Consider the following 19,063-nt stretch of genomic DNA (forward strand, 5'->3'; position numbering starts at 1 on the left):
CAGCAGTCAAAAAGCCTGGCAGTTAATTATGCCATTAAGGGAAGAGAGGCTTTGAAATACATTCCAAGCTTGGCCTGACCCTACAACACAACAGGAATGAACATATAAAAGTGATGTCATCTCATGGAATAATCTTTTAATAATAGATGTCCACTTCGTTATTCGAAATGTATGAAAGATTTGTTACAGTAGCTTCATAAATAGCCGCACGGTTACTTTTCCATTATTGTGTGATAATTTGTGATGGTTCATCTTCATTTTCAGCTCTTTCCAAATTCCAGCAAACACATCACCCTGAAGTATATATATCCAGGAGATGTGTGCATAGTCACTGCTGCCTCCCGCCTTATTATTCCCACCTCCTCCTGGTACAAACAGTCACCTCTGTCCCCTGGCATTTGCAGATACTTCCATGAGCACAGGCATGGCTAACAAATCATTTCTCTGCCAGCACAGACACCCCCAGAGATCTGGGCTTGGCGGTTTGGCACGGCGCTGGCGGTGTGAGTAACTCACGTGTTCTGTCCACCGCACAGAACGTGGCTGATGGCTTCGTTGTGCTCCAGATCGTCATAGTCCTGTCACACTGGTCATCACTCCAGACTATTTCAGTCAGCGCATCGGCCTGACAGACACCGTCATCCTCTTCACTCTGCACACATTATTCCTGGTTCAAAGAAAAGTCTCAATCCCCTGCCCAGTAACAGGCTCTTATGCAAAAAAAAACAAACATTTTTTCATATCTGAAGATATTTCGGCATTATTGATTTGTCCGTTTTTGTGGCAACGAATGGCTGTCCTTATAACAGTTTAAGGAGTTAACGACTTTAACTATTACTTGTCATATCAAAACAAATTGAGAATATGCACTGAATAATGCACAGAAATAGATTATAAATATATCAGTTATTGTTACCTTTGGTCTTAGTAAGAAATGTCTGGATATAACCAACAGGATGTATTATTAAATGTTAAGCATGTATTGTATGATGTATTTGGAGTGAATATGCATACTCAAATGTATTATTCAAGGTATTACAGCATTTATTAAAAATATTTGACAATGTAGTTTCATTGTAAAAGTGACAGCAAGCGAAGAGAGGCTCAGAAAATCTCTGCACTAGCATGAAATTCGATTGGCTTGGTCTACTAACATTGCAGTGGCCCCGGTTGATGCATATGGGACAGACTTACCCCGTCATGTTCCTGGAAGACTGCAAGGTTCTTTTCTACCAGAGCCTTTAAGCACTTTATTCAATCAATCAATGCGGAAATAAAGGCACCGCTCCCAGTCATGGGTTTATTTTATTTATTATTTTTTAAAAGGTTCATTTCAAAGACACTTTGAACCACAGCAGAGGACAGCAAAAACTCTGCTGCAGGACCAACATGGTCTTACAGAATTGTGCAGCTATCGCTTGACTGATTAGAATGTTGATGATGCCATCTAGTGGTGGATATTGTTATTGTAAGTCATCTGAAGGACTGATGCTCAGCAGTGGCCGTCATCAGTGCTGGCATGCAATACTGCCGCACTGTGTTATCTTTAGATCTCCATGAGAGTAAGGGAAGTGGCTGAACATTCATTTACAAAGTCAATTAAACAATTGATTTTTCTTCCTGGCTGAGATATACTGAAAATCGGACACCCTCTAGCCATGAAGAAGAGAAATTGAAGAATATTACAAGAACTTATATTACACAAGGGGGTAGCAGGGTTGCATTATGGCTTAAGAGCTGGATGTGTAACGTAAAGATTGCCATTATACCCTTGAGCAAAGTAACCCAAATTGCTTTAGTAAGTATTGAGTTGTGTAAATGGAATATGTGAAATGCAAGCTTTGCAAGTTGCTCTGGGTAAGGAAACAAACAAGCACTGTAATTAATGCAATAGACTATTTTAAACTTTCAATCACTTAGACATGGATTTTAAATCAGGAAAATGAACATAACCCTGTGTATTGGCAAGGTGAAGCGAACCGGATGAGTTACCTTCCCAACAGGTAATTACAAATGAAGGAAAGAATGTCTTAAATAAATACATATATACACAGATTCTAAAATAACTGCTATCCCTGTCCATTCAGATGTCACTATTCTAAATAAAATTAATTATTTTGATACATTGCAATTCAAGCAATGGAAAAATTCAGCGTTCATTGCTATATACAGTATTAAATTGAAATAGAAATTTAGCTTAATCAGAAATTAATTATGTGCTGTGCTGAGTTTTTTAAAAACATCCTACTGGGAAAATATTGTGTGTTTAAAATACTCATCTGCAAACTGACTGACTGGCATGCCTGGAGGCCTGTCGGTTAGAGCTGGGAAATCCCAGAAAAAATCCTTGGACTTAAATTTACATATTTGACATGTAATGTCAGTTTCATTCTAACTGACATTTGACACTGATAAAGCCTGCAGATACCAGCACGGCCTCAGCGTGTCTGAGAACGGAAGCAGCAGGGTCTTAAATATGTGATGAAATTTGTAGAGTGCAGAAGATATATACTTCACCACGATATAACTACACTCCACTGACCAGAATTTTATTTAATCAGCAGCTAAAAAAAAAAAAACAATAAAAAATCTGTCCTTTAGACTTGCGGCGTAAGTGTGAACTGCTTTTCTGCATCCTAAGCAGCAGCGGTAATTATTGTCTTTCTGCTCTTCTCCATCCTCACCAGCTCCTCGCTCCCTCTCTGCCTGTGCTGTGTCAATATTGCGGGACACGTGAGATTAATGAATGCTCTGAAACAACACACGCCATTGCAGATGGATTACCTGCCTGTGCCATGTGCGACTCGACTGCCCATGACACACTGAACCTTCACTGGGCCTGCTTGGCTCAATGTGTGACCCTTCACTGGGCCTGCTTGGCTCAATGTGTGACCCTTCACTGGGCCTGCTTGGCTCAATGTGTGACCCTTCACTGGGCCTGCTTGGCTCAATGTGTGACCCTTCACTGGGCCTGCTTGGCTCAATGTGTGACCCTTCACTGGGCCTGCTTGGCTCAATGTGTGACCCTTCACTGGGCCTGCTTGGCTCAATGTGTGACCCTTCACTGGGCCTGCTTGGCTCAATGTGTGACCCTTCACTGGGCCTGCTTGGCTCAATGTGTGACCCTTCACTGGTTGACTGCACTAGCTGTTATTATCAAAACATTTCATTGGGTCCACTTGGATTTGATGTTGAACTGTGACTTTGGCCCAGTATTATTCAGCTTAAGGGTATTACAGATATTGTTCACATTGATTTAATCATTGAATGTCTAATATATTAGCGGCACATTACATTGTGCTCATGCTGCATTTTTTCAACTTTTCTGGCTAAGACTGTAAGAAATAGGGCGAAACACAATTGGCATTGCTCAGGGTATGGGTGGGTTCAGTCAGTTAGGGGTCTGCATTTCATTACTATGAGCAGTAGTGACCCCCCACTGGCAGATCAGGCACCCGTGGACTGCATGCTAAAGCTGCGCGTGAGAGCTGTTCCTCCGCCCCCGCTCTCTGTGAGCTCACAGTACCCGCAGTCTGCAGTGGGAAATGAAGCGGCTGATGACACTGCGTGTTTCGGAGGGAAAGCGTAACTCTCTGCGCTCTCCAGAATCGCAGTGGGGATCGCGTGCAAACACTGCTGCTGCGGCTGAAGGTAATTGGACGTTTGGAATTAGGACTGGAAGTGGATATGTACAGCCCCGTGTTGGGTGCCAAATTTCTAAAAGAAAAGAAAAGAAAATAAACAGTCAATATTGTCCTCCACTAACTCCACTCACTGACTAAGTGGCTCCCACAGTAATGGCCAGGCCAGTTAGAGACCCTAGACTTGAAAAGACCCAATGAAGCATCACAACTAGAATCACTCAAGGAAGCTTCCAAATAGGAGAGGACCTTGCTGTCAAAATGTCTGACTTTAACAAGGGGAGTGAAAATATCTCATCAGGCCAGCTATGTTTTCACATCTTTAGAACATCCAAACAACAGCCAAATTAAATACACAATAAAGCCAAGTGTTTTGCACAAACAGCATGAATAGCCTTGCTTTGTTGAAAACAGGATTCCATTCACACGGACATCTGTCCATTGAAAGCTTTCTTCTGACACAATTGCATTAATATTGCTTAATAATACAGTGCATTGATGCTTTCCTGAATGTTCTCCGGCTATTTTTGTTTTGTAATATAATAGTGAAATCAGTATACTAATTCAGGATTTGTTTAAGTATGTTTTGACAGAGGGATGTAATTTTCTGCAGTTGTGAAATGCAGTAATCAATTGTGCTAGACAATCAGAGCAACAATATTAGATGTAATATTTTATCCATGGTAAGCAGGCATTGTATTACTGATAGAATGCAGTTCCTGCATTTATAGTTTACTGGTCAGTTAACATTAGGAGCTCATTATTGGTTTAATTGTACAGTACTCTTATACTTTATAAATTAGAATTATAAATTAGAATTGAAAGTGTATTTAGGACTTATATGTAAATTCAACTTTTATTTCACAACAGCTGTTGTTATATTGTCAAAGATGGCAATGCTATTTTCCTATACAGACAACATTCATGTACTATACATCTGGTTCACAAGAGCTGTTTTGGCAAAGTGGAAGAGTTTAATAAAGAAAAACAACTTGACCCACATAATGTAACCACATTCTTCAGGTGTGATATATTCCCTAAAAACGTTTCTTTCGAACAGACAGTTCACAATGTCTTGGTCATTATGATCAAAAGAACTGAGAATTTGTGATCATTTTCAGATCCACGTTTGACCAAACCAAGCAGCCCCGCACCTGTGCTAGCATGAATCTGCCTGTTGTTTTAGAATCACCCTTATAGAATCATCCTTGTAATCACATTTCTATGGAGACAGTACTCCCTCAGTGTCTGCAGCCGTGTGCCTCCTCATGCCGTCGTCGTGACAATGGGTACAGTGCCACACAGAGGTGTCATGTGGGTTCCATGGCAGAGAGGACAGTGCATCTTTTGCTGGAGCTTTGCCCATTGTGTGCCAGGGAGGTCATCAGTTTGTGTCACGCTCAGCAATTAGCGGCTCTTGGCGCAGAGTATTTGGCACACGCAAGGCCCTGTAATGGGCAGAGTCAGCCGGGCCAGGGCAGCGCCTCCCTCAGCCTCTCCGCGAGAGCTTAGCGAGGCAGACCAGCGGCTCCATGAGGGCTGTGTGAACCATCATGTCAGAGAGTAGATGATGATGCGTTCATACTGGGGTATTTCACCGCTTACAGCTGCTAATTTGTGAAACATTTCAATAGCTTTTCAGCGCCACCCTGCCCTGACAGGTTTCAATAACGCAGGAAGTCAGGACCGGAAAGGAGGAAGTGAAACATGCTTGCAAATTCACTTCATCATTTTGCAATTTCTCTTTTTTTATCTTCCTCCCCTTTCATTTGTGTCCCGGAAAGAAAACATCCCCACCCAACGAGGCCCAATTATTCGTCAAAATAAATTCTCATTTTCAAATGTAATGCTCCCAGAGTGCTTTTTATTCATATTTTCTGTTGTTTTGTTGACAGTGTGGACAGAATGACGCTGCTTTGAAGATCCATTTTCCTGTGAAAACAAATACTTCTGTGTCACATACATTCTGATACCCATCATTTAAAAAAAAAAAATTATTTCGCTTTTTACAGGAGGATTTGACATAAAGCATTTAACCAACTGAATCAACAGCTCTACCTGGAATTAAACCCCACCACAATCCCAGAGCTTTTGTCACATGCATTCAACCAATGTGGATATACTCTGTCTCAACGCTTCCTGAGAGGTTTCTCATCTCATTGTATCGCTCCCAGAATCATGGATGTGGTAGAGATTGGAAATACTCATATTTCATGTTTAGCACTGGCTGACAAACGGGAGATGAGAAACACTTATTTTTGAACTTACAAATTTGTTTGTCTCTCTTTGGTGCTGGCATGCTGCTCAAAGACATTAATCGCAAACACCCCCACCCCCCACTACACCCAGCTCGAGGTTACATAAACAGTGATAGGAGCTGCTTATCAGGCAAGAGCCAATTTAAAGAGATGAAATCACAGGAGGGTAGGTGGGCCTTATCTGTGTCCTTAAGAATCATGTCATGCGATTTATGTTTTACCGCCCTTAAAATACACTTTAAAGATATGTCTGTGTTGTTAATTCAACACCTACAAACAGTCCAGAGCGAAAAAAGGTATGTGGTTAAGCGTGGGGAAATGCAAAAGCAAGAACAGAAAGGCTAAAGGAAATGTTTAGAGGTGCAACTGACTAAATTACAGGGTGCCAGAACTTTTGCATCTGCCATTTTCACTTTAGTTTATTATTTTGAATCTGTAGTACTTTGACTATGGGTGGCCAAAATGTTGCATACACTATTTCATGAAGATGTCAGGCAACATAAAAGATGTGAACATGATAATGAAAGATTTTACAAGAGATCAGGCCTGTTGAACTAATGGCCTTGAGCTCAGTGCTAGAAAGCATATCTTCAAGGTTTAAAATGATTACATTCAGGAATATATATATATAGACCTCTTTCTGTCACCAATAGCGTTGTCCTCAGGCAGCAGCGATGTTTTCTTCAGCCGCTGTGTGACACACCTCCGCCCTCTTTCAGCACAGGAAGTCATGATATCTATTGAGGCATCAGCGCAAGCTGCCTGCCAGCGTTTCATACCTCTGTGCTGCGGAAGTGTGATTCAGAGAGCGGTTTCTGCCCAGAGTGAGGACAGCATCCGAAACTGACGCTCAGAACCGCCAGCAGATCCAGCCTTCCTCTCCGGACATCATGATAAAGCGCAAGCTGAGTAAGTTTTCCGTTGGCTCCGGCGCCTGCGTCCTTTCCGTCGGCGCTCGTGTGCACCTCTCAGCGTGGCACCTCTGTGGTGACCATGTGAATTAACGCTTTCACGGCTCAGCGACTCGCTCGGCGGGCTGGAGGTAGCTACAGAAGTTCATACCTCAAGGAAGAATTCCTTAAAAAAAAAAATCAAAGCTAAGACCTGCCACACACTAGAGGTTGCTAAATCAATATTTTGGCATAGTTTAGATTGCTTAGAAATGATAACTACTGCTCTACAACGCTGTGCTATGGTCATCGGGGGAGTTTTTCTATACATTCAGATTCTAAGGGCTTTACATCTGGCAGTCGGGTACACACAGGGATCTTCTATTCTGTTACGACATGTAGTACAAGTTGACAAATCTTTGCTTTGCTCGGCAGACATAGATGCTCTGCCACTCTGAAAGTCATGTGACCAGGCTTCCGCAGCTCTTATCTGCTGAGTGAGGTGGTTAGTCTTTCTCAACCTCTGCAGTGCCAAGGCAAAGAGGCTGAATGCGCAAAGCAACTTGAGCCAAACTCAGAAATACACTGCAACACAGGAAGTACCGTCCAGGCTGCGAATTGATTTCTTTTGCAAAGGTGTGTCTGTGAAGCGGATGCACAACATGCTATAAGAAGGCTGACCTGAATAGCTGGTTAGAGGAAGGTCACTGTGGACCCACCGCAGTGAACTATGAGCTGCTGACAATCTTCTTAAAGTTGATTCTGTAGTTAGTATGCAGCTGCATGGTAAAATTATGCCTACCTCATATCTGCAATGCAGTGACAAGAAGCATAAGATCACGGTCTCCAACTGTGGACCAAAATCCCGCTTGAGATGAGCAAAAACGACTGGCTATCGCCCCCTTACGGTGAACAAAGTCAGTGACCTGTGATGTTCTGAGAAGCAGCTCACTTTTTGGGGTTCTTTAAAAATATAATTTCAGTTTTACATATTGTTTTAAATGGCCCAGTTTTTGTGTGATGAAGAATATTTTAAGTGCTTACAGATGTTTTGATGACTATTCGACTTTACAACGGGAGATACCAGGGCATTTCAGTGTCTGTGGTCTAAAGCAAAACCAATTAGCCTTCAATCACATTCTGGTGAATAGATGAGCCTCATGGCATTGGATTAAATCCAGACAAATGCGTGTTTCTCCACGCATTTATTAAGGTTTTTCCTTTAATTTGTCACCCGTCTGTGTGTAGTACAGGCCAAAAGTAGTAGGCCAGCTACAAGTTTCTGTTCTGCAGAATAATGATTTAAAATTAATTAAAAAAAATAAAATAAAATAATAATAATTGCCAGAGCCAATTGAGAGATATAAGCACAGGAAAATATATAGCCTATTATGATTTAATTGAGTTCAGTTGCATATCAGAACCTTAATGATTAATGCTGAAATTCTGCAAACATTGTGCAGCTGTACTGTATGATGGCTACAGTACTGGACATACATATTTAAACCCAGGTCATCTAGTAATATGTCTTCTTGGATAAATGACACCAATCTCTTTTCAACAACAAAGTGCACCAAAATGTCTTCAGGATTCATGATTTTTTTTAGGAGTAATGCACTAAATAATGGGTGTCATCTTTTAGGAAGGACAATGCTTGTCACATGATAAAATCTAGCCTACTGTATGTCTTCTCTTTGCAGGCTTTAAATGGTTCGGGAGCCTTTCCAACCTCTCCTTCCGTCGCTCTTCAGACAAAGGAGACTCCAAGTCTGCCCTGAAGCACCATGGGAGTTTGAGTGAAGCTCCAGTGGAGGAGAAGTCAGCGGATGACATGGACCTCTGTCCCCACACTGCCAGTTATGCCCGGTCCAGTGACATGTACACTCACATGGGCACCATGCCCCGCCCCTCACTGAAGAAGAAAGAAAAGAGCATCAGAGGATCTAAGAAGGCTAAAGGCAAGACTGAGCTGAGCAGGACACAGAGCCAAAAACAGACAGGGGACTATGTCTGTGACTCGCCCCTGCTCATGGCTTTATCCGCACAGCGGACGCAAACCCTTGAGGGACCCCCTCAACCCCACCCCATGCCTGACAGGCCTCTTCCCTGCGTGCCGACTGAAAAGCCACCAACAGACACTGACCTGAAAGTGGACTCGCCAGCAGAGAAGCAGCTGGCCATCACACAATCACAGACTCCGCTCAATCCTGATCCTCCTGGTAAACCAGAAATGCCAGGGAAACAATCACAACTGACCAGTCTGCCAATGTCTGCCCCCACCCCGACAGCACCTACCATCCTGACCTCTCATCCTAACTCAGTGAAAGCACCTAGTGAGGGTAGCCTCTCCCAGGGTCCAAATGAAGACCTACCAGCTAATAGTCATCCAGCAGCACCACCCAAGACGACCTGCCCTGGACAGAGAGAGGAAGAGCACTCAGACACAGCAAAGCAGGAACAGCTGCGAGATAAAGACCTGAAGACAGAGCCTGAGACCAGGTAAGATACAGAGCTTGAATATCTGCCTCCTTAAATTATGTAAATAAACCCTGAGGTCCTGGCAAGATGAGCAGGGCATTGTGGGTGAACTTCCTTGCTTTCTTCTCCAGTGCCAATAAATTTTTTTTTTTTAATTTGAACATTCTGGCAGTTTCTTCTACCTCTCAGTGGGAACAGCTTGTTATTGCAGTTCTAATGTAAGATTTAGATTTTATATTTCTAAAGGGACACCGAGCTAGACATTGTTATGAGATATGAAATAGATATTTACAGTGTGTACGTTTTTCCTTGCCTTTCCCACAATGCAAAGTTGAAGATCAGTAAGTGAGGTAGCAGGCCTTACAAAAACAATATGGGCAGGATGATGATTCAGTTTCCTCTGCCTGGCATCGAGATGACCAGTAGGGCACTGCTACTCTGGTTGCCTTTGACCATATAAAGGAGGAAAAAGTCTCACATATGAACATCTGTTAGAATGTCACAGTCACAATCTCTCCTGGGATGTGGAAGAGGACATGCTGAAAATACAGAAAGGTTGGTATTACATCATTGCGACTCAGCGGAAAATATGCGCGTGCAGTTGAGGAAAAGTAACTTACTGGAGAGAGGAGAGGAGAGGAGATGAGTAGTATGTGACTAAACGGTTAAATATCACTTCTGTAGCATGTCAAAATGTAATTATGATCAAGACTACGTAACAGAAGAGGATTTACAAGTGGTAATTGAATAATCAGCAGTGATTCACATCAATTCAAGAAAAGCATAAAGGCTTAAATGTAAGATTAATAAAATGCTTTATGAGTCACTTGATCCAAATTCTTCACGCTATCTCAGATTAACGAAAATCCTGTAAATGGGGCAGGGGTTCCCTTTTGATGTATGCAGAATTTGTCTAATCACCACGGGTCCCGGTTTCACTGAGCAGGCTCAGTAGGATCGCCACTGATTGCGTTAACTTAAAGCCTCAAACAGCAATAATTATTTTCGCACATCAAATGCTGAATATTACTTCCCGGTGGATATGCAAAAAGTGTGAATAGGCCACATTTCCCCCACGTTATAATGTATAGTATCTATGATTAGAACGGACGCAAGTGAGTTAAATGTTGCCGGCTGTGCTCATACTTGGCACTCTATGGACTTGTTCGAAGTCCCTCCCCTGCTCCAACGCGCTCTTTCAATTGTATCAGAAGGTCCACGGAAAATACTTTCGCAGAAGAGCGAGTGTAGAACCGTCGTGTCGCGACAGTATCTTGTGGAAGAAACCGCATTAGGATCGGGAAAAGGGCAAATATGCTGGCGTTGGAAATTTTGTTCTCCGTCTGTGGACCATGGGCGTGAGGTGAGACGATCCCTTGATGCTTTAGTTAAGGCAATACGTTGCATTTGAAAACTGAAGGAGAACGGACAGGTTAAAACTGCGCTGCTTTAAACTAAATATAAAAGTTTAAATAATTAAATAAAGTCCTATTTATGATTACGCTTCTGTGTTGAAACATTGTTTTATTAGCATGTGGCATGGCAAGTGTGGAATAGAACTGAACAAGCTGTTTGAAGTCATTCTGGCATATATTTCAGATACTGCAGTCCATCAATTGTATATATATATATAGTCATTGAAACTTTCTTAAAAAACTTGCTCACACAAGAAAAAGAGACATGGCAACTTTGTTAACAAAATGAAGTCTCCAGGAAAGCATTAACATATTGCCACCATTATCTGGATAAAGTGAGTTGCTATATATACACAGTAAAACTCTTGCTAGCAGCTGTGCTTCTAGGAGAGAGAGAGTAGACTAATAGCCTGGAAACAGGGTGGGGTGCAGTCTGGTCGTCACTTAATGAATTTGGATCTCTTCCTTTTTCCCTTAAGATATACTTCCTTTCCCAAACAGCAATGCTGGTGTGAATGAGAGCACAGCTCACTTAATGGCATGTTCCTTCTGGGTCACTGGGAGGGTAGAGGTGCTTGGGCTGTTAGCTCAGCTTTTGAAGCTGACAGATGAGGTGGGCTGCACTGTGAGGAGCCTGCAGAGGCTGGAAATGGTTGATCATCCAGAGCGCACTAGACTCAGGGCCACAGACAGGAGTTTCCTAACTTTCATGTAAAGTGATTCCAACAGGCTCTCCTAATCATCATACATTTAAATTATACTCAGAAATGAAATGTATGCATTTGAAAATCTCACAGTACATCATTTTCACGTGGCTTTGATAAGATTATAGATTCCTCAGACAAGGAGAGAAACAAATTTCTGGAGCCACTCTCCTCCTCCTCCTCCTCTCTCTCTTTCTCTCTGTATCCTCTGTTTGAAATGTTAAAGCAGAGAAACCAGCGGAACCAGCCAAAACCACTGAGTTGACGGTACTGTCCTGGCCTGGCTCTTATTAGCTTCCATAACTTTTTTGTTTTTACCATCTGTCCTTAATGACTATTTCTGGACCTGCTGGGCTTTTGTTTGTGAGATTGCAGACAGGAGCAGTGAAATTTTCCTTTGGCAATATCAGTTAAGTTTCTGTAAAATTAACTGCTGTCTTAGAAATACTCAGTATTTACACTCTCAGGAGAAAGGATTGTTTGTCAGGCAAAATGGTTCAATCCAAGTGAAGTACCTTTCTGTCCCAACTCACCATTCTGTTACCATTCTGGAAAGTCAAACAAACGGTCCTCAATCCTGAGCACAATACCGGGAACCCTGCTTTGTGTTAGTGAAAGAGCCTTATGTGTGAAGAACAAACTGTGTACAAGGCTAAACTGAGCTCTGAACTGCGAATTGCATTGTTGTTGCCTTTTTCGCTGCTAATTTTTCACGCCGGTCTCGCCCCCAGCTGGGAACAGCGTAATAAAATAGCTGTGCTGTGAAGCTCTGGGATCCGGCCATGATCTGTGACCGAAGGGCTGAGTTTATAAAACAAATGGAAGAGACAGGAAGTGGAGGGGAAGGCTGATGGTTATTTCAGCGAGGCAGGGTTATGACAGCAGAAAATACACTGTGAGCATGTGTGTGTGTGTGTGTGTGTGTGTGTGTGTGAGCATTTGGAAGTGTGTATGAGCGTGTGTGAGCAGGTTTGTGTGTGTGTGTGCGATCATGCGTGTGTGTGTGCTTATGTGCGTGTGCCTGTGTGTGTTCATGTGCGTATGCGTGTATGTGAGCATGTGTGTGTGTGTGTGTGAGCGTGTGTGTGAGCATGTGTGTGTGTGCTTATCTGTGTGTGAGCGTGTGTGTGAGCATATGTGTGTGTGTGTGTGTGTGCTTATCTGTGTGTGAGCGTGTGTGTGCTTATCTGCGTGTGAGCGTGTGTGTGTGTGTGTGTGTGTGATGTCTGTGAGAGATGTAGCTACAGTGAGAGCATTGCATTAGGGGACACCCCAGTACAGATGAACGCCAGCTGGGAAAGCTCCTATTTAGCAGGAGGAATCCAGGCTGGAATGCAGAGCTGCTGTGGGAAGCCTGAGTTTCCTCAAACACGGCACCTCACTGCTCTGACGTCGAGTGCAGCTTTTCCCTGGGTCTTCAGGGCTGGCCTCGGGCCTCCGGGTTCCTCCCCACTGTTACAGTCCAGCTCCATTATTGTGCCTTGGATGTGTAGTTCAGTTCTGCTGTGAAGATGTGTGCTCTTCTCCCCATCCCTTCCTGGGGACAAGCCGTGGGATTCAGCCCTGCCGATCGTGTGAGGTGTGTGGGGGCGTTCGCCGTACGAGACCCCTCCGCTGCTGTGGGTCAGTCGCTGAGCACAGACCCCCCCGGCGGGGCGGGTTTCGCTCTGTCTGTGATGTAGGACCACACTTTGCGTGGGTCTGTTTACTGAGAGATGGAAATGGCCTCTCCTGGGGCCAGACCTTTGACAGACAGCCCAGACCTCCGGCAGATCACAGACCGCAGAGCCTGCGTCTCCTGCTTTGGGAACGCGGTGTTAATACGCAGTGTTAATCTTGCCGTTTGGCACATTAAGTGAACCTCAGCCCTGACCTTGAGCGCATGGGATATTGCATTTCTTAATTTACAGCTGTCCTCGTTGTCTCCTGATTGAAGCTGAAGGATTGTATGTGTCTGTGTGTGTGTGTGTGTGTGTGGGCGTGCGCGCATGTGTGCGTACATCTGCACAAGTCTGTGTGAGAAGCACACTGTGAGGAGGGAGGTCACTCGGAGTCACTTATGTCGATCTGTGGATCGCATGGAATGGTATGTGTCTTTGGGAACAGCTGGGCCTCAGTGCTTAGTGTGCAACTGAACTGAGTTTCTGCTATTAGTTATGCTATTAACCTAAAGAGTTTTAACTCAAATATACATTTGAGGCACTTGGGTCAGTGCCGGAAATGTGGGTTTTTCACATAGAGGGTTTAGAGTTTAGATGGGAGTGACATTTTTTGTCTGCGGTTTCTATGTGTTGCTTTATGAAGAAATGACAGTCACGTCCTGGAACTCATATTTCTGTGGTTTGGTGTAAACTGAGGTGTTACTTCCTGTTTAGTTTATCTTGTGTCTCTATACCCCTCAGTTAAGCCTGTAATCTGTCACAAGGCTTGTGGGTATGAAATAACATGCAAACACACATGCCCATACACAAGTGCAGACACACACCCACACAAACACACTTGCACAAGCACACATCCTTATGCACACATTCACTCACACACACACACACACACACACACACATGCTCATGCATACACGCAGATCCCCTTGCACTATTGTTATTGTTTTGCACTATGTTTATGTTATGTTATGTTATGTCTGTTATGTTTTTTACTGCACTATTGTTCATTTTTTTTTTTTTTCTTACTCTATTTATCTTATTTTATGTTCACTGTTACGCACCACCTGACCAAAACAAATTCCTTGTATGTGTAAACCTACTTGGCAATAAACCCGATTCTGATTCTGATTCTGATTCTGATGCACGCATATGCAAACACACGCGTACACTCGCGCACAAACACACTCACACACACACACACACAAAAATGTATCCTTGGATACATCTTTGAGGATAATTATTCCTGAAAAATAGAAGCAAATTCAAAAAATCTTTCATACAGTGAGTATGGTATTTATTGTGTGTTGACTGGTTTATTGGTGCCTCCTGTTTAATGCTGTTATGATTTTTCTCTTTATAGTGACTTGGACTCCATGGACAGCAGAGGTGAATATGTGAAGGTAAGTCTTTCTCACATCCTGATGGACAGTGGTCTGGATAGCGACACAGACTATCCTTTCATGATTTCTCAGCTGAGGTACAGTTAAAAATGGAGATATCGTCCATGCTTCAGTAGCACAAAACCAGCAGGGAATCAGGCACTTGAACGACTGTGAATGTCTTCTTTTGGGTTAATATGAAACTAGGAGATTGTGGCAGTGTTCCTGAGAGCGCGGTGGCTGAGCTGTAACTCAATTAGGGCCGGTGGCATAAAGGAGCCGGGATTTACGCCCATTCCGCTGGGGTAGTTCTGCGCCGGCTGCGTAACCGGGGACAACTGGCCCCATTCTGCGGTAAACAAAGAAGAACTGAAACAGAGTGACCTCCAGGCACCTGGAGCCGAGCTCCGCAGACTTGCTTTATCGCAGCATCGGAAAAACGAGAAGAACACAACAGCGGAGTTCTTAAACCAGTCCTGCTTGCACTGAGGAAACAGACGCAGGTTGTGGGGTTGGAAACGATACTTTGCTCAGGGTATTGTTAAAAAGAAGGGGTACGTCTTCCCTGGGCCTGTAATGCAGCGCGTGCTCACGTCCGGGTCTGGAGAGGGGCTCTGAGACAGCAGTCTGTACTGAGGGACAGGCAGCCCTTTGTCACTTCCATTTGAGTGTACCCCGCTGAAGCTCAGGGGGGGACAAGGGCCCTTTGTCCCCTCTTGTGTTTTTCACTGGCTACCACTCAGAGATGGGAGGAGCGGACTGGAGGGGGAACGGGCCGGGGAGGGGGGCTGTTCCTGGGCTGCCTAACAGGGGGCGTAGTGAGTAGGAAGAAGGGCCCATATATTCACAGGGGTTTGTGTGAGGCTCTGGGTGTGTTGCTCTGAGAGGCCTGCCCCTGCTGTCTGCCTGTCTGTGTGCTTGTCTGTCTGTCTGAATGGCACCCTTAGTGCAGAGCACCTCCTGCACTCCTGCACGCCGATGGAACCTCTTCCTCCTGCATCAGGCTGTTTTTTTGTGGCGGGTTAGAGGGGGTGTTAGTTTGAGGTTACCATAGAAACGTACAATGCAGTTCCCTAAAACCCTGGAGGTTTTAATGCCTTAAAGGTTAGACACAATTGAGCCGACCTCCCGATCTGGCTCTGAAAGGAAAAGGGCAGAATGATCTCAGCCTGGCGCTTCACTGCCAGATTGATGCTTATGCCGCCCGATTCTTCAGCCTCTCTGTGCTGCTCCACAGAAACCAAACGTCTCTTCAGTTTTTTTGTTTTCTCTAGTGGTACATTTAAGCATTTATCTGTTTCATTCTGTGGTGCATAGGGTTTAGTAGCCGACTGTCAATCACCTGGAAGCTGGAAGTCTGTGTAGTAAACTGTCATTTTGTATGTTGTCAGCTACAGCTGTGCATATTTCCTGAGAGAATAAATAAATAGCTGTTTTTGACGCCACCGAGACCAAGTTTTTAGTGAAATAGATATGACAGCGGAAAGTTGAAAGTCTTTTCGCAACAAGACTTCAAAAAAAGAAAAGTGTTGTAATTCAAATGATGTGTAGTTTTTGGCAGTCTCTGAGCTTTTATTGCCATTATTTCAGTAATGTGGGAAATCCCTAGCTGTATGCAGCAGATTCGGTGGTCATGCACTGTTCAAATTTTCCACTAGATGGGGCTGTATTCCTTGATTTCCTGCAGTAGCGGTAGAGGTGGGGTTTTAAATCCAAATGAATCCTGTGTAGCCTGTCACTGTGCCTCTGACAGGGAAGAGATCGCACCCATGTGAGGCATAGTGTTGTATCCGCAAGAACCGAAAGATCATCACCAATAATCAGACTCCAGAGGGAGCTCGGTCACAAAGGCGGTGTACTCTGAAACCAGAAATAATGCATTTCAGAAAGCCATTTTTTTACTGCATATTTTAAAAAAAAATGTCTAGTGATCATTCTTACTTTCATCTATAGTACTAGAGTACATGTTTATAATTCATCATAGCATTCCATCTATCGAATACACAGCTATAAATGCATATGTGCATGTGTAAAAACAATTATTGGCTCCTATATCAAAATAAATGCAAAGCCATGTGATAGACGTGAAAATATTATGATGTTGTTGCATCTTGCCTCCTTTTGAGATAGTGCTTTGGCATTAGGGGACGTAGGACTGATGACTGGTCGGGTGAGACTGGGGCTGAACTCTCCTTCACCGCCCCAGCTCCACCTCTGACATCACTTTCCTGTTATCTCTCACTGAACACTCGCTGATTATGTATGCAGGCCATTTGTGTTATAAGAAGCTTGTCTGGGGACTGGGCGTTATGACCGATCTGGTCTTAATGGGGATAGGACAGGAGGATGCGTCTCTATGGGGGAGCGTGGGGTCGCAGGGAGAGCGGAGCGTAGGTGAGGGGGAAAGGACAGGAGGATGTGTCTCCATGGAGGAGCGTGGGGTCGCAGGGAGAGCGGAGCGTAGGTGAGGGGGGAAGGAGTGGCACCCTGCGAGTCTGCCACTGACCTACATACTGCGCAGAGGGGGGTGGGATTGAAGGGGGGCGGGGCAGGTTTATTTGGAGATAATTAACGCGCGTCTCGTACACGGCTCACTGGCTGCTCAGTAAAAACTTGCCTGTCCCGGGGTGGAGGGGGTGGGGGGGAGAGAGCAGGACCCAGCTGGTGTGAGGAGGTACCCTTCACACAGGAGGCTTCCCTCTCTCACTGCGGCAGGAACCTGGTTTATGCTTCCTTCTGGAAATTAAATTATTACCCAGCCTGCATTGATTGAGACCGGAATTGACCGAGCAGGATCTGCTAACACGCCTCGGTCTGGTATTTGCTGATTAAATAGGTTAATTATGTTACATTACACACTTAGCAGAACCCCTTAATCACGGTGACTTAAATTGTTTTTTACATATTTTGCAGATTATGTCGGGGCATGCAGCCCCGTGAACTCCTGCTCCAGAGTCCAGTGTTCTTACCATCACACAGAGCAGCGCGTGTTTGCTTCATCACTTGCAGTGAGACGGTAGAATAAATAGCCTGTGGGAAAACTGCGGCTCGGAGTTAATGTGGAGATTTAAGGGTAAAAAAGGGTGCTGATGAAGATCGCCGTGACGAACAGTGTCAGATTTGCCCCAGAACTCTCATTATAGTCGGTGTGCCTGCACAGAGCTCGCAGGCACTCTAATCTCACTCCGTTGTGTTCTTAACGCTGCCTGCGGGACGGGGACTGAGTAATTAATTTTTAATTATAGTCAGACAGAGAGTGGAGGGAGAGATTGTGAGCGTGAGCGGAGGCGAGAGAAGGAGGGGTGGAGGGGGAAGGGTGGTGGTGAAGATGTGTGATTGGGGAGGGGTGAGTGTGAGAAAAAAGCAGAAAACAGGAAGAACTGAAAGGGGACCGTAAAGAAATGAAAGTGCAGAAGTGTAGAGAGAGTAGAGAATGATCTGACTGAGGGACTGAGAGAGCATACTGTAGCTCGGAACCCATAACAGTGCATTGGGCTCAGAATTAGCTGAGTGAGGGGTGAGTGGGAGTGGGTTCGGGGGGGGGGGCTCAAGGACATTCGGTGGGCCACACCCCTGTGATGATATTAACACAACTGCCCTCCCAGAACAAAAAGGAATTATCTGCACTCTGTATGCACATTATAGCAACAATAAAAATGCAGGATTATTTGCTTGCAAGCATATCCATGCGTTTTGTGTTGATCGGCCTGCTGGGAAGCGGTGTGCCTGATGGCATTCTGCCGTTCCCATTGCTGGATCAGGATGATGGAACACATCCAGCCTTATGGGATTATTCCCACTCAAACATCACATAATCCACGGAAGAGCTTCAGGGAGATTTTCTGAAGAAAGAGCCATGGCGTTAATGAATTCCTCCGGTCTTTCTTCGCGTCCCTGCCCTGATTATGTAGTTCAGCATTCGCTGTAGAGATTAGCTGATTCATTCATTTCATCACCGATTGAGTCACGCATGCCCACCCACCCCCCCCCCCCATCCCCCAAAAGAACGTGATCAGTGCCCTGTGGTCAGGGTGGTGATCTGAAGTCATTTGGAGTTGTAAAACCGGCCGTGACTTCCGTATGCAGCTGTGTTTCTGGGGCTCTCTGATTAAGGGAGACTTGGAGACGGGCTCCTGGGATGACGCTCCCGTCTGTCAGCTGAGACGTGATGGACAGGGCAGATGCAGTGGCACGGCTCAGTGAGCGGCAGAACACACCCCCTAGAGCCCCGGATTGGGTTATGCGGCTGATATTGGTTTGGGCTTAATCCTCATCTATATCTTTATCACACATGCATATGCACGCTCACACACACACACACGCACACGCATGCACACACACGCACGCTCACACACACGCACCACACACACGCACGCTCACACACACACGCACGCACACGCATGCACACACACACGCACACACACATTAAGCCTTGTTGTTTAAAAACAAACAAGGCTTAATTTATGCCTTGTTTGTTTTTTTAAAACAAATGATTTTTTTTCTGTTTGGCCCCATTCATATTTCACATCTCTAGGTCCGCCTCATTACTGCAACTCTTCTCCAGAGCGCATTATTTCAAAGCACCACTTCATTTTTAATAACAGCCCATTCTCTGCAGACGTGCAGACGGGCTGCGC

At 44.6% G+C, this 19,063-nt stretch overlaps 1 protein-coding gene and 1 long non-coding RNA gene across 10 annotated transcripts in view; one reads left to right on the top strand and one right to left on the bottom strand.

Annotated features, from left to right (window-relative positions):
• Positions 1-5,488: 5,488 nt before the first annotated feature.
• LOC135238916 (uncharacterized) lies at positions 5,489-6,809 on the bottom strand. Its single transcript, XR_010325227.1, has 2 exons — positions 6,679-6,809; positions 5,489-5,573 (listed from the first exon to the last, which is right to left on the bottom strand). It is a non-coding gene; the product is annotated as an uncharacterized LOC135238916 (long non-coding RNA).
• sh2d3ca (SH2 domain containing 3Ca) overlaps positions 6,670-19,063 on the top strand; it is a 39,390-nt gene continuing 26,996 nt past the window's right edge. For 3 of the 9 annotated variants that reach the window (XM_064307086.1, XM_064307088.1, XM_064307087.1), the window contains exons 1-3: positions 6,670-6,808; positions 8,490-9,288; positions 14,408-14,447. In XM_064307086.1, the coding sequence (XP_064163156.1) occupies positions 6,790-6,808; positions 8,490-9,288; positions 14,408-14,447 (858 nt within the window). In that variant the 5' untranslated portion in view covers positions 6,670-6,789. Of the gene's footprint in view, positions 6,809-8,489; positions 9,289-9,715; positions 9,823-10,214; positions 10,631-14,407; positions 14,448-19,063 lie in introns of those variants that run through there. The other 6 variants (XM_064307091.1, XM_064307089.1, XM_064307090.1 and 3 more) reach the window with 6 other exon arrangements.

The sequence above is a fragment of the Anguilla rostrata genome, chromosome 14 (assembly GCF_018555375.3).
Source record: "Anguilla rostrata isolate EN2019 chromosome 14, ASM1855537v3, whole genome shotgun sequence".
Taxonomy (NCBI): Eukaryota; Metazoa; Chordata; class Actinopteri; order Anguilliformes; family Anguillidae; genus Anguilla; species Anguilla rostrata.